Below are 14,553 nucleotides of genomic sequence, written 5' to 3'. Positions count from 1 at the left end.
TCAAAACTCCCAGCTCACACCAAAACACTATAGGTAGATAAACAGTACCACAGATAAAAGGGAAAATTTGTATTTTTGATTTTGGGATCCCTTTAAAGCAAAACTCAAATTACAACATTCAGACCATACCATAAAATGATATAACAATGCTTTAAGGAATGCGTATGACAATATTAAACAGTAAAAAGATGACAGAAAGTGATTCTGTTCACCAAAACATCTTATTATAAATATTAAAATAAATACAGCATTTGCACATAGCTAATATAGTGCACATTTCAACAGTTCAGTGAAAAACTTTAATTTTGATTTCTTTTTTCTAAATGTCAGGCTTAGACATTTTTGGAATGTAAGGGATTTCATCTGAAAGCATAAATATGCAAATAATGCCATAAGAAATATTAAAAAGTAAACAGTATTGTGTGCTTGTGAGCTACAAAAGTTTTCATAAATCTAATAAAAGAGCTACACCTTCCCACAATGCAATGTTTAAGAACACAAATGTTCTTTTCAGACAGAATGCAGAACATATTCTTAGTGAAAACCTACAGTCAAATGATCTCCCATTATAGATGCACATTAGCTTTATGCACAATGAACTGTGTGCGAGCTACAATGTTTCTAAGGACATGAATTCAAGTGGTGGAAATGGATGAACATGTAAAGTGCAGTGGACCTGTGCTCATACAAAGGTGGGTTTGAGGTCTTCTTTGAACACCACGGGGTGTGTGGAGCGGTACAGGCCTGTGAAGTCTTCATACTCGCTGTCAGAAGAGTCTGAGGAGCTGTCCGAGGACAGGAGAGAGCCTCGCTGCAGGCAGGAATCACAGTACGGTCGGTGGTAGTAACAATAGTCAGTCGAGCTGCTGGAGTCCGAGTCCCAGGACCCACAGGAGTCTCTAATGCGTCTGTGGCGCTGCTCATTATCACCACCGGCTTCCACATCGGGTGTGTGATCTGCACAGGGCAAGGCTGAACGTCTGCGGGACCTTGAAATATGTCTCAGATGTTTACTTTTCATTTCTTTCCCTTCTGCATCCTCCTCCTCCTCCTCGTCCTCCTCCTGCAGCTCGAGGTCAGTGTTGTGCACCTGGATGACGGTTCTATCCGCAGTGACCCCCTCCGGGTTCCTGGCTGGATTTTGGTCTTCACAGTTTTCCCTTATCTTCCCACACCCTGCATAGTAGCATGGAGGGCTCATCCCTCTCCTGGAGGAGTGGAAGGGCGGCCGGCGTTTCCTCATAGTGTAGGGGGAGATGCTGGGGTAGCGGAAGAGAACAGGTGGATGAGGGGAGCGTGGCGTCCGCAGGGAGAGAGGGGAAAGTGCAGAGGACAATCTGGACGTCTGACCGGGTGATCGAAGTGCGAGTTCCATGACTGCATCCACACTCAGCTCTTGGAGGATCTCCTGCAACTGTTCGCTGCTAACAAAACCTGTTGGTCTGACATTTGGTCCCAGCGGGGATGTTAGGCCAGTCTGATTGTTGAAAGATTCAACCTGAGAGGGGTTTAACCCTCTACAGGATTGTAGGGAAGTGACAAAGTGAACTGTCTCTTCCGCTGTCCTGAGTAAGCCAGGGGACTGGACTGGCTGTTTGAGATCCTCCCCTGTTCCCTTCTCAATTTTGTCTCGGTCTCTATGTCCAGCGCCAGAGACACGTCTCTGGTTTTCAGTATAAATATCATCAGGGAGAGGAGAGGAAGCAACAATGGGGGCTGAGGGGCTCGGAGCTGAGAGGGGCTCAGAGGACAGTGTAACAGCAGCAGCAGTGAGGTGAGGGGAGAGACATCGTGGTGAGAGTTGGGATTGAGTGTCTCTCTGAGGTAGAGAAGAAGAAGAAGAGGGGCCGTCAGACTGAAGCTCTGTGGTCTGAGTGGAGGAGGAGTTGAGGTTAGTGTTGAAAGAGTCCATGTCCTGGTCCTCGGGGGGCCGGCTGGCTGACATGAGTCGCAGGAGTTTTTCCTTGGCGTTATTCACCTGCTCCTGTAGACTGTCAATCACAGCATTCTTCTGGAAATTGTAACAAAGAACACATAGAGAAAAATAGCATTAAAGAAACTTTGCATATGTCTGTTACACAAACAGCACAGTCAATTGTCAACATACTGTTTAACAGCCGGTGTCCTTTAGAATGATTTTTTGGCTTCAAAACTTACAAATTTGTCAGCCAATTTCCACTGTTTGATATTTTAATTTGATGTTTAGGTGAGAACAGTCACCCTTATGAAAAGGAGGGAAGAGTGAAAGTGAAATCTGTCTAGCAACATGTTTTTGAAGGACTGTTGCCAGTTTGAGATTAATGTTGGCATCATGTCGAAGGAATTACTTAACCCAATGAAGAATTCATTGACTGAATTCATTTCATGATTAAAAGTGCAGAATAAGTCTGCTCAGCAATCGTTACAATAACTGATATGTGATAAAGCCTAAAAAGGTTATTTCTGTTGTGGTTTCTTTATTTAAAGTAAACAACACAAAAACAAAAAAATGTGTTTTTTATGTAATGAAAAATACTCAATCTCAATCAAACTCATCACCTATTTCTCTGGTGATGATTTATTTTTCCCCTTTTTTGCCCTCCATTTGGACAGTTTATAATACCACAATCTTGTCCCATTGCCTACAGATATGTGTTTATAGTAATATTTCCAACTATACTTTCTATGTGCAGAAAACACCTGATATAATGTTGTAGGTGAGGCAAAGGCGGATCAAATGTTCAAATTAGAACAAATATCTGTGTCATCACAAGATGAAAAAAAAAAACCTTGCTCCAAAAGATAGGCTGAATGGTAGATTCTGTACCTCTGTTAGGAGTTTTTTCATGGAGTTGTTCTCCCCCAGCAGGTAGTACATCTCATCCTGGCTGTACACCGAGGGCTGGCTCTTACTGGGGCTGCTGAAATACTTGGCCATCTGACTTGGGTTGTTCTGGTCCTCTTCAAACTGTCGCCACTGGGTCAGCTGCAGGATAATGAAACAGCACTTCAGTAATACCATGAAACAGGCACGTAGTCAATGGTACCAGAACCATCTCTCCCAGGACCTTATGGCCAGGTGTGTGTGCGTATTGCTCATTATTCAAATATTTCCTTCCTCTTCACTGAAGACACATTCCTTTATTGTGACATCAACCCACTGCCAGACACTTAAGAGAGTCATAAACCTGATTTCAACATCCTACGTAGTTTTGACTCATTCTCACCTACTGTGTGAGTCACACTCTACTGACAGACAAGGCAAATCAACACGCATATGGAGAACAGAGGTGTGGGAACCACAGTCATTCATAGAATTTACTACTTCTGTCAAAACAAAGGGGAAAAGTCATTCATCCGTCATCTGTCTATCTAGAGTTCCTGCCTGGCTGATTTACTGTTTATTATGCTGGTTTCCAGACACAAGACCCTATGATTAGATGACGATTCTACCTAAAAAATAAAAACCCCTTTCCTAGTGGTTTCTGCTTGAGAGATACTCCAAAAGTGCCAGTGTCATCAAAAAGATGTCAAAGGATAAAGACAAAATCCTGCACTTTCTCCAGATCTTGCAGCTAGAAATTTTGGTGTTTTAGCTCATGCATCCTGTATTTGTATCTTGAGCTTTTTTTTTTCTTACCTGAGGCACAAACAGCATGCAGTTGGTAGCCAGTGTGCAGATGAAAATGGCTCCAGCCACAGTGCTGTACACCAGGTTGGGCCAGGCCTGCAGGAAGATCGACACAGGGACGGCCACAGCAGAAAAGATAGTGACCAAAGTGACGGCAGTTATAATGGTGGGAGACTGGTTGACTGGAGGGTGGCTGACGTTACTGGTCAGTCCGGCTAGATAAGTCCCATAGAGGAGAAGACCACCCTAAGGAGAAATGTAGGTACATAGTGAGGACAAAGGACACAGAAATCTAAATAAAAAAATGACATCATCATAGCGACAAAGGACCTCTAAGCAGTCATTTATCTTATAATTGCATTGCAACAGAATAAAGTTAACTTACCTTCTGAACAGCAATAATGATAATCCACAGATCTGAGTATACAGAGGAGCAGGTGTCCAGCTGAGATAAAGAGTAGGAAATGTCTCTCTCCAACACCTAGACCAGAAAAAAAACATAGTATGAGTCATCTGAAACCTGAATATGTCTGGCTATACCATCAACATGTTCATGCATTAATTACATTAAGATAGGAGGATGAGGGAGTTTGTGATTTCGCAGTCACAAAATCAAACTCTCCTACAATTTCCTAAAAATCTAACAATTGTAATTTAACATCGATAAACAGTCAGATAAAAGAATGTGTTGCTACGTGTCACAATCATCAAACTGTTCTGTAATCAACTAAACAATCTCACAGTTTTACAACCTGCTCTGCAGCTCAACGAAATCACCATTAAATTCTACCTTGACAACAGCTCCGACAGATCGTGAACACCTGATGGGATCTGTGAGGTTCCAGGCAGTTAGAATCAGCATGTCCACCAAGATCAAGAGAGCCACCATACCCATCAGCTGGATGTCTCGGATGATCTAAGACAGAAAGTAAAGTCAAAGGTCATGTCATCCAAAGAATCTTTAAGCCATTATGAGGCATTTTCATCAATGTCATTTTGGGAGACTCCAGTTCTGAAAAAACTGTCAATAGTTTCTCTTTTGGAAGTGATACATAAAAGAAAGTTAAAGAAAAAACAAGAGAGAGAAAAATCATTCTGTATTCAGATCCAGTTTTATATCAGAACACAAAATATTGGGAAACATGAATCTGAATTTATCTAATCATTCCAGTATTTAATGAGGCAAAAAATAATAGTAATTAATTAATGTCGTCTATTCATTGACATTTAGGTAAATTCTACGTATTCTGCCTTTACAGAAACATAAACAAACAAGCGACACCGAAAAATAAGATGTTCTTCATTTGGGAATTATACATAATACATGTTTAATAAAGAAGCTTTGAAAATCAGCAGTAAACAAAAAGAGATGTAATCAAGTGAAATGTCTGGCATTCATCATCTTCTGCTGCTTTAATTATAATCTTACCCTTCTCAAAACAAGACTGTTCATCATCAAAACTACCCTCTGAAAAAATATTTTAATGAATGCATCCTGGGTAACAAAAATAAAGACAATACAAGGTTGTCGATACTGGAAACAGACACGACCACCAGGATACCTACCACTCTCTTGTCAGGCACTCGCTGGGTGAACACTCTGTACAGTCTCCACGTCTTCCCCAAAATTGGGCCAAACACCAGAGTACTGCCAACACAAAGAATCCATATCCGAGCCTGCGGGGGAGAACATTGCATCATTATACAACAAAAACTAAACCGACAGTGTAGTGAAGGATTGGATGAGACTTTGAGACTTACTTGTAGCACAGCGGCGGACGCTCCTCCTTGTGAGTGTGATCGTTCACCCACAGCAAACAGGAAGCCGCTGCTGTAGGTGAGGACACTTCCGAAGAGAGTCAGGACATTCAGGTTGGGACTGGACATCTTCACTATCCTGATAACACATGTGCCAACATACACAATTGATCAGTAAATTGAGCTTTATAGCTCTTTAATGTTTATAGATGTGTTTCACTTTGTACTCTACCTGTTGTTTTTGAAGCGCAGGGTGAAGAGGAGGAAGCAGAAAGCCAGCAGGATGCCACAGGAGAGCAGCGTCCACACCACAGCATTTAACACTGGAGAGAGAGAGCGCCTCGGGAGCTCCACGGCCATCTGCACACACATGCACATGCAAACCCCTTAAAATTGAATCTACAATACAACAGGTGAAGATTATACACATGTGCATAATTTGATGAGTGTTTTTATATGTTCTGAACCCTCCGTTTTGTAAGGACAAATGTAAAAGCAAAAAAAAAAGAACTACACAGGATTCAGTTGAGTTAACAAACTTTATTAGGGCAAAAAGAGCAAACATCATGCTAGACCTTGGCTAGCTATCATTTAAGAATGAGAAATGTTAAAAATTAAAAATTGTTTGTAATTATGACTGGAGCAAAGGACAAAGTCAATTGACAAAGTACCGTAGTATAAATAACTACAAAGTCCACAGAGGAAGGAGAGATTGATAGTTCAAATAAATGCACCATAAATACTTAAGTATATCATGTACTTACCTACGGAAGTGAAATAATAAAAAGAAAAGAAAATAACATAGCAAATGCAGTTAATTTTAACCTAAATCACAATCTTTTTCTAAACCTGACCAAGTAGTTTTGGTACCAAAACAATACTGGACTCCAACTGCAACTAGAACTGCGATTACAAAGTGAACCACATGTTTAAAAACAGCGGCCATTAGTTATGAGGACGTGTTGATCTGCCGTGGGTCGTATTAGAGGGTCAGAACAAATGATCCATGTGGTCGTATGAGTTGGAGGACTAGATTTCAAGGTGAAATGATCAGAGGAGCAGAGTTGACTCCACCATGATTACGCCGAGGGTTAAAGTAGGGGAAAAGTCTTTCATTGAACGAGTATCCAGTGAATGAGTAGATATGAGAAGCAGCGTCGACATCATAAAAGGAAACCTGCCCCCAATCCAGATCCACATACACCCCGACTCTCTGGGGCTTCCCAACCAGTGGCACACGGATAGGAGTGCTGCTGAGGGCCCAGTAGCTCTTGTCCTTCCTCATCCCGAGGGCCCAATAGCCTGTTTCAGGGTTTAATATATTCCCTCCTTTTCTGTTGATGGATTCAAGCCCAACTCCAACATCCCACTCCGTCTTGCCTTTCACCTGGACCTCATAGTACAACCTGCCTAGGGAGAAACTCTCTTTACCCAAAACGCTGACACCAGGGTAAAATCTCTCTGGGTTGTCCGGGAGGCTCAGCGCTAAATCACTGTGAAAGACCTGTTTCTTGTTTTCAGACAGCACCAGTTTGGGATGCGCTGTATCAGGGTCCAGAGTCACATCCACAGCACATTGCTGAGCCCTCTGAAATTCGGTCTCACATAGCCTCTTCACCTCAGTCTTTACTGTCTCCTCCAGCTGACACGCTACTCTCCTGACTGCCCTCCTCACTGTTCCCACATATACAGCACTTTCCACGCATGTGTTTGACCAGTCTTTGGTGGCTGGCAGTGTGGAGAAAGCTGGAAAGCTCTGGATAAGGTAGAGGTTGTCTTCTGTGTGCGAGAGCTGATCCAGCTCAGCGTTTCTCCTCCTAAGGTCATCGATCTCCTTCTCCAGCTCCATGATAAGTCCTCTGGCCTTGCCTTCAACTTGTTTCTGCTTTGCATCAATTGCCTCCACCACCTCAGCTTGGCCTCTCTGGACAATGTGGAGCAGATTGTTGAAGACCTGCAAACTCTCCTCAATCTCTCTCTCTGTATTCCCTCTGCTGAGCTGAAGACTTTGATTGATTTCACTGATTTTCTCAAGTCGGCCGTGAATCATTTCTTCCACCTCTGCATTTATCCTTCCAATATGAGCTCTCCTGTCTCTGCTCACATCCTCTATGGGTACAGTATGATGAGTGCTGTGGTCTCTTTTAATGCAGGTATGGCACACATATGTCTGGTCAGTGTTACAGAACAGGTCCAGGAGTTTCTCGTGCTTCTTACACACTCTATTTTGCATGTTCATCATGGGGTCGATCAGGCGGTGTTTCTTGAAAGTGCCTAGAACATGATGGGGCTCCAGGTGAGTCTCACAGAAGGAGGCCAAACAGTCCAGGCAGGATTTAAGAGCTTTGACTCCTTTTCCAACACACACATCACACAACACATCCCCTTCATGGCCTGATGATTGGTCCGCAGTACTTGCTTCATTTTCATCTTTCTTTTCCAATGATTTCTTAAACTGCAAAGCAACCTCAGATATGAAGACATTAACTTTAAGCTCGGGCTTCCTGTAGAACTTCTGCTTGCACATGGGACACTGCGACAGATTAGCGCTGTGCCAGTATCCTTGAATGCAGTCCCTGCAGAAGTTGTGCCCACAAGGAGTGGATACCGGTTGGTTGAACAAATCCAGACAGATGGGGCAAAGAAGCTGCTCCTCAGTCAGCACACTGCCAGCAGTAGCCATGTCTGGGAACACATCCAGAGAGAAAAGCAGGTGGGATTTTATGGAAGAAGTTGGCAATGGTCCTTGGATTTTTTTCTGTCTACACTGTTAGGTTTAAAACAGTTGTGCCTGGTGAGCTGTCTATGTCCACAAATAGTAACAAATGCATGGTGTAACATTTCATCAACAGTTTTCATGTCCGCTCAGTTCAACAAGCAATAAAAAAGCAAAATAGTTTGTATATAAAGATCAAATAAAATTGTACATTAAAATACAATCTTGTCACATGATCCATTATAATAACAAAGCACATACAGTGCAGCACAGTGTTCCCTTCCCCTTAGGTGAAGATGATATCTGCACTTTGAACTGATGAGTGCTTAAATTAACATCATAAAGCGTGAAGAAAAATCAAAGAGATAACTTACCTCGCTTTTATGTGGTTAAGCACGGAGAGGAAAGGAGTCTATAGGACATTGTTTGTGTTCCCTGACACAGTGGCGCTGCTACTTTAGTTTCTATTTGGAAAGTCACACTTGACGTTCTTGTGCCCGCCTCATGTTGCTGGGCGCTGCTCTTCTCTTAAAGGCACCAGTGACTGAGGCGATACTAAACATAGCTTCACTAGTCCAACAGCATTATAGTTCCAGATCTCTACTGTTGAACTGACATCCCAAGTGATACATAACTTGCTTTCATTACTGTGTGTGATTTCATTCAATGTGTTTATTTTTCAGTGATTTATGATGGACATTTCCAACATTTTAAGCCAAACACAGAAGTTTATCAGTGGACGTGTTTACAAAAACTGCAATGATTAAAAGTTATTTAAAAATGTAAGTAATATTGTATGTAATTCAGCCTTCTGTCATTAACAAACTGGGGGACATGCTAACTCCAGAAGTATATGATTTGTCATGTCTCACATGTCTTAAATCTTTCAATTCTTTTCAATTGTTCATGACACTCAAATTGTTCCCAGTGACTTCATAACATTGTTTTTTGTTTCTGTATTTATTAGTGCTTTTTAAAAATAATAACAATGTATTGAGAGCCACCAGTTAGAAGCACATAATTGCAGCATATGCGGTTTTAATAGATACAATAACACAGATGGGTCCTAATTTGAAGTATCACACGATCAGGTGGGTGGAGGCTCTCTGTCAATCATTTCATGAAGACAGACACAGATGCAGCAGACAAGTATCTTAATGTGCCTATCGTGATTTTGCACAATGTGCAAATTAATTGTAACTTTCTTAAAATAGTAATAATATTTTGCTTTCTTCATACCACATTAATAAAATTACTAACAATAAGTTATGCTGTTTTTTCTTACATAGTTTATTCCTGGTTTACTCCAATCTGTAGTCCTTGTATGTTAATAAATTTGTTGTAAGATGAGGGTTTTTTAGAAGCACTGTCAAAATAATAGCCTACATCAATTAACCCAGATTGGTGTAGGCTATATAGGATATGCTTTTACCCTTTAACCTTTTGGAGTGCCAAAAATATTCTGTTGGCTAGCCGTGCTGGATTTCATAAAGCTATGTCTGCTGACACGTGTGTGTGTGTGTGTGTGTGTGTGTGTGTGTGTCTATATATACTATACAGTATATATGTACATGCATACACAAGCATGTAACCATATATATCTGTTTACATGGTAAGATATGTGCTCTATATTTCTGTGCCTGCTATTGTTGGACATGTGTGATTACCGTGCTGAGACTGCATAGTCTCTGCAGAATGTCCAGGCCCTCCTGCCTGCTGACTCCTGACTGGATGAAGCAGAGTGGGGAATCACACTGGGAGCTGCAGTTCAGCTCAGGCTCCATGACTGACCCCAGTCTGTCCACTCTCACACGCACATCCTGAGGAACAAACAGATAATATGACAGATATGATGACATTGGACAATTAAACACTCATTGAGCTCCAAAACAGTACTCACTAGACCCCAGGGGAAACACGTTATATGCAAAGTCCTGCTCCTGTTTCCAGGTCTAACTAACAGTTGTAAGACTTTTGGCCACCACAGTGTGGTGCTATGGCAGAAACCTCTAGAAGTGATGGGAGCATGGATGTGATTTTCACTTTGCTGATATTACAAGAAAAAAATCACAAATAAACCTAACAGACATTAAGTTTAGGATGAAATTAAAGTTGAATGCGCAAATAAAGTTTCAGTTATTTTCCACCACAGAACAAATTGAGATACTGAACTTGGTCTGTGTGACAGGAAGTCTGTGTGTTTCTGCTTATCCTCAATTTCCACTAACATGACGTCATCACTGAGGTGAACCCGCGAACCCAGGAACACACTCTTCTCTGTTACTCATCTGTGCACAAGGCGAAAAGGCAGAGCTAAACTGAAGAAAATTAACAATTGCAATATACCACAGCTACAATTTGCAGTTTCAGTGAGGGCCACAGTCTGCAATCAGCTGGGTTATATAAGGCATCTGAGAATAAAGACTTGAACTTTGGAGAGAATCACCAAACAACTGTTTGTCACACTTGCCACAGGCATTTTTATGGGTCTACCTGTGCTGCACTGACATGTTGCGGATTTAATTATGCGGCATGGTATCACCTGATACTCTGAGCTGTAACTGGCACAGACTGTGAGTCTGATCACTGTAAACGCTGCAGTGACTCAGCTGCATGTTTCCAATGTAAGACCACTTGTATCGATACAAACTGGCAGACAGGTGAGTGTTTTACATGAGTACTGTGTTATTAGGCAGCGCATATCGTCATTGTCTGTATGACTAAGATAGCCAGAGCGCTCTGTGATAGTTGGGATTCAGTCAAAACATAGCAGTGTGTGAATCTTTAAATTCGATTTGAATATGGGACATAAACTATACATTAATCTACCCAACATGAGATAAAGATGGTCTTTTTTTAAAGATTTCCTAGGTGTATGTAAGTGAGTGAAGCCCCATTTCTAGAAATGAATGGTGTCAACAGAACAATGAAGCCCGCAGGGCAGCATATCTGGGAAATGTCTGGAGTTCCTGTTCATGTCCTGTCGTCACTTTCCAAGTTTAGATCACAGTTCTGCTGTTTCCCGTAGGAAAAGCCGACAGAGAGAGGCATTTCCGCTCTTGTTTTTTTTTGTTATTTTTCAAAATCCTGCCTCTGTAGCTTTCAGTTTGGGAGAAAACCCGCCACCCTGCAGGGGTCAACAAAGGTCGGCCAACATTCAGCCGTGGGGGTCAGTGTGTGAGCTGCAAGAGCAGGGCCCTTCCCCAGGCAGAGGTAGGTTTTATCGACATGTTTTGACAGTTCAGAATAGTCATGAGGAGTGTCTTTTGAAGTCCTGAAGGCTAAACCACAAGTAATACCTGAGCTACCTGTGGCCTTGGATGTCTTACTTAAATGAGGGGCGGGCCCAACCTGTGCACAGCTTAGCTTTCACTTGTTCCCTCACCCTTGGGCCTCTCTTTAACTCCCATTTTTCTTTAATTTATAAAACTATGGGTAATATTTCACCTATTTCTGACAAACCTCAGGGCTCAGAGAGACAGAATAGAGTTTAGCACGGTCTTAACCATGCACCTTTGAATAAAAGAAATGGAGTGAAGTCTATTCATCGTCCTGTCAGTCTCACTGTTTCTCTTTTGAGATTAGAGCGGTGTAACCATGGGCGATGCCAGATGTAAAGCCCAGTTCAGGGGCCAATATTGAAACATTCCTCCTTAGTCAGTAATCCGTTTATAAGTTTATTCTTTAAGCTGAGTTAGAATGCAATTACTGGCACTGAAATCCTGCCTGAGACCCGGCCAGCACACGTCATTTCTGGGCACATTTGTGCATTTTACAGCCTGGTTCTACACTGAATATTCTAACTAGTAAACCATTGTTTTAAGGAAAAAAAACATGCAAACAGAAACCTTTTAAAACTACTAAGTAAAGGTACTTTTTTGACTTAAGAAAAGTGGATCTAACAAATGTTTATTTAGTGTAGTACACTTAAACTTGATTTTTTACTAAAAACATCTACAATTCTATGGAGTACTTTACATTAAATATACTCTTTATTTAGTAGGCCAAGGACTAGACTTACTCTTAATTACTACTACAAAAAAACTACATCATTAAGTAAAATATACTTAATGTGTATCAGTAACTCCAGCTTATAAAAAAATTGTGACAAGTCATTTTTAGCTGAACTATGGAGTCTGCACTATGCTGTACGAGATGTGACCATTTCAACCAAAACACCTGGATAAATGTCCCACAGTATTTTACAGTAAATAAGATATTAGTTCACCAACGATCATTTTAAAAAGGAAATTATACATTAGAAGTGACGATTATGGTGGTTTACTATTGAGTTAAAAGGCATTCAATTGTAGCTACATTATGTAAAATTCATATTAATTTATGTCCAGCAGAAGCAGAGCAATTCACTTTTGCAAGAGACGTGCGTAAACATGTGCTCATCCCCCTCGGCTGTAGTGATGCAGATGCACGGTAAAATGTAAAACTTATCGGTAAAATGAGAAGAAATAAAGATGTAGAAGAGATAAAAAGAAGAAACAAAATAGACAAAAGTAGAAAAGTTTAAAAGAACAAACCTCGGTCTCCAAAGCGCGCGGAGGATCTCGCCAGGCTCCATCGCGCAAAAAACTTTCCGGTAAAAATTAGAAGTAAATGTTTGGATAAAATGTTACATAACATAGCTACAAAAGTCCCATGGCTGCAGAGTTGTAATGAATCCCACGACTTGGTATGTTAGTAAAGTGTCAGTCCAAACCAGAGAAGATCCTGTCACTCAAGGAAGGAACAGCGGACTGCCGGCGTTGAGGAAAGAGGCGTGTGTGTGTGTGTGTGTGTGTCAGGGACACGAGGTGTGTTTGTGTGTGTGTGCTCTCTTTCTCTCCCTCTCTTTCTTTTGTAAGCTTTTCAGCTCCAACTGCCCACCAAATGGGTCTGAGAGTGTGCTGTGACCCATGTGGTTCAGGAGGGTTGTGACAGTGTGGGTGCAGCATGTTTCAGGAGCCCCCGGGGGACTGGGTGGCATATGGGACAGGGCGGCACACTGCAAATAAATACACTGAATAACATCACTTGTTTCAATGGAAAGAGAAACACACATTATCTCTATTTTGTTTTTCCAAAAAAAAAAAAGCGAGCCTCCATTAGGGATGGCAGAGAGATTGGCAAAATAGCAGGTTGGCAAATGGTAAATCACTTCTGAAGACAGAAAAAGAGCTTCTGTCTGAGTGCAGTGAGCCAGCAGAAATATTTCTGCATTTGTTCCACCATAAAGGTGTTATTAAGACGTCACGGAGATTTATAGTGTGAGCCTACACTCAGGGTCATTCCTGATGAGGGAGTGTCACCACCACTGACAGCTGTAAGTGAGGAGCAGAGACACAAAGACACATTATGAAAGAAGAAGAAAAATATGCGATATACATTCATCCAGTCATCAACCCTATTATTCTATCTTTCTCCTGGGTGCACTTCAGTTCATAATCTGCTAAAACATTCTAAAATATCCTCTCCTTTTAATGTTTGGTTTTAAGAAAATTGAATCCCCCGGGCTAAAATCCAGAATCCTTCAGGCGTTTAAGCACTGTGATAAATCTTACTTTTTAAAACAAGAAGATTCACATTCTTGCAAACCATATATATATTAAGTTATTAAATGTCACTTATCTGGCTTTCTATCAGGATTGGATGGTGTTCTGCACAAATTAAAAGTTTTAGGCAATAAAAAGAAAGCATCATGATGCTGTTTTTTAAATCAATATATAAAAACTGTGTCTGTGAACTCTCAGTTCTCTCAAAGTCAGACTCTTCCATGACTTTAGACTTAAGAAGACCTGCCACTCGACTTAGACTTTAACACCAAAGACTGTCAGTATTACATTTTTTATGATTAATTTCAGTCGGACTTGTTCCAACAAATGTGTTTTAAAAAATGACTTTGATTTTAAAAAAGCATTTGAGATTTAACATATTTTTACTCTGTTGTTAGAAAGGCATTACATTTGGTGAACAGTATATTATCATTTGGCTGGAACCCAAAGTTTAGGACTCAGGACTTGACTTGGGACTTATGTGCAAAGACTTAAGAGTTGCTTGCAAAGCAATGACCTGGTCCCACCTCTGCACATCAAAGTGTTCGTAGGTCTAAATCATGAAACCCAATTTGATTATGTTTAAAATCTGATGTGAATGTCAAGCAGAATACAAAAAGTTGTTTTTTCCCCCAAACTGCAGCGACCAATGTATAGCTTTTTGCACGATTTAACTGTATTTTGCATCTCAAGGTTTTGTCTCTTTGTGATTCTTTCTTGCATTGTCATTCTCTTTTGTGATTGTTTTGCACAATTTTGGAGTTATTTTTTGTGTCTTTGCATCTCAGTTGTGGTTATTTTGCATTTCCTCGTGGTCTGTACGGGTCTCTTTTAGTGACATTTGCATGTGAATATTAGGAGCACAGTGATCCATCCATGAGTCTTGTATTTAAGTTAGTAAAAATGCTATTCTCTGCATGACA

At 41.0% G+C, this 14,553-nt stretch overlaps 2 protein-coding genes across 2 annotated transcripts; both read right to left on the bottom strand.

The window, feature by feature from the left end:
* Positions 1 to 149: 149 nt before the first annotated feature.
* On the bottom strand, positions 150 to 12,791 carry gpr156 (G protein-coupled receptor 156). Its single transcript, XM_059343129.1, has 10 exons — positions 12,620 to 12,791; positions 9,752 to 9,904; positions 5,601 to 5,728; positions 5,372 to 5,507; positions 5,177 to 5,287; positions 4,401 to 4,526; positions 3,996 to 4,091; positions 3,620 to 3,856; positions 2,807 to 2,965; positions 150 to 2,011 (listed from the first exon to the last, which is right to left on the bottom strand). The coding sequence occupies exons 2-10, from the start codon at positions 9,866 to 9,868 to the stop codon at positions 683 to 685; spliced, it is 2,439 nt and encodes an 812-aa protein (XP_059199112.1). The 5' UTR covers positions 9,869 to 9,904; positions 12,620 to 12,791; the 3' UTR covers positions 150 to 682.
* LOC131979194 (E3 ubiquitin-protein ligase TRIM39-like) lies at positions 6,301 to 8,051 on the bottom strand. Its single transcript, XM_059343130.1, has one exon. The coding sequence runs from the start codon at positions 8,049 to 8,051 to the stop codon at positions 6,405 to 6,407; it is 1,647 nt and encodes a 548-aa protein (XP_059199113.1). The 3' UTR covers positions 6,301 to 6,404.
* Positions 12,792 to 14,553: the final 1,762 nt, after the last annotated feature.

Source organism: Centropristis striata, chromosome 10 (assembly GCF_030273125.1).
Source record: "Centropristis striata isolate RG_2023a ecotype Rhode Island chromosome 10, C.striata_1.0, whole genome shotgun sequence".
Classification (NCBI taxonomy): Eukaryota; Metazoa; Chordata; class Actinopteri; order Perciformes; family Serranidae; genus Centropristis; species Centropristis striata.
The sequence above is the reverse complement of the archived record's forward strand: the minus strand, read 5'-3'. Positions and strand labels throughout refer to the sequence as shown.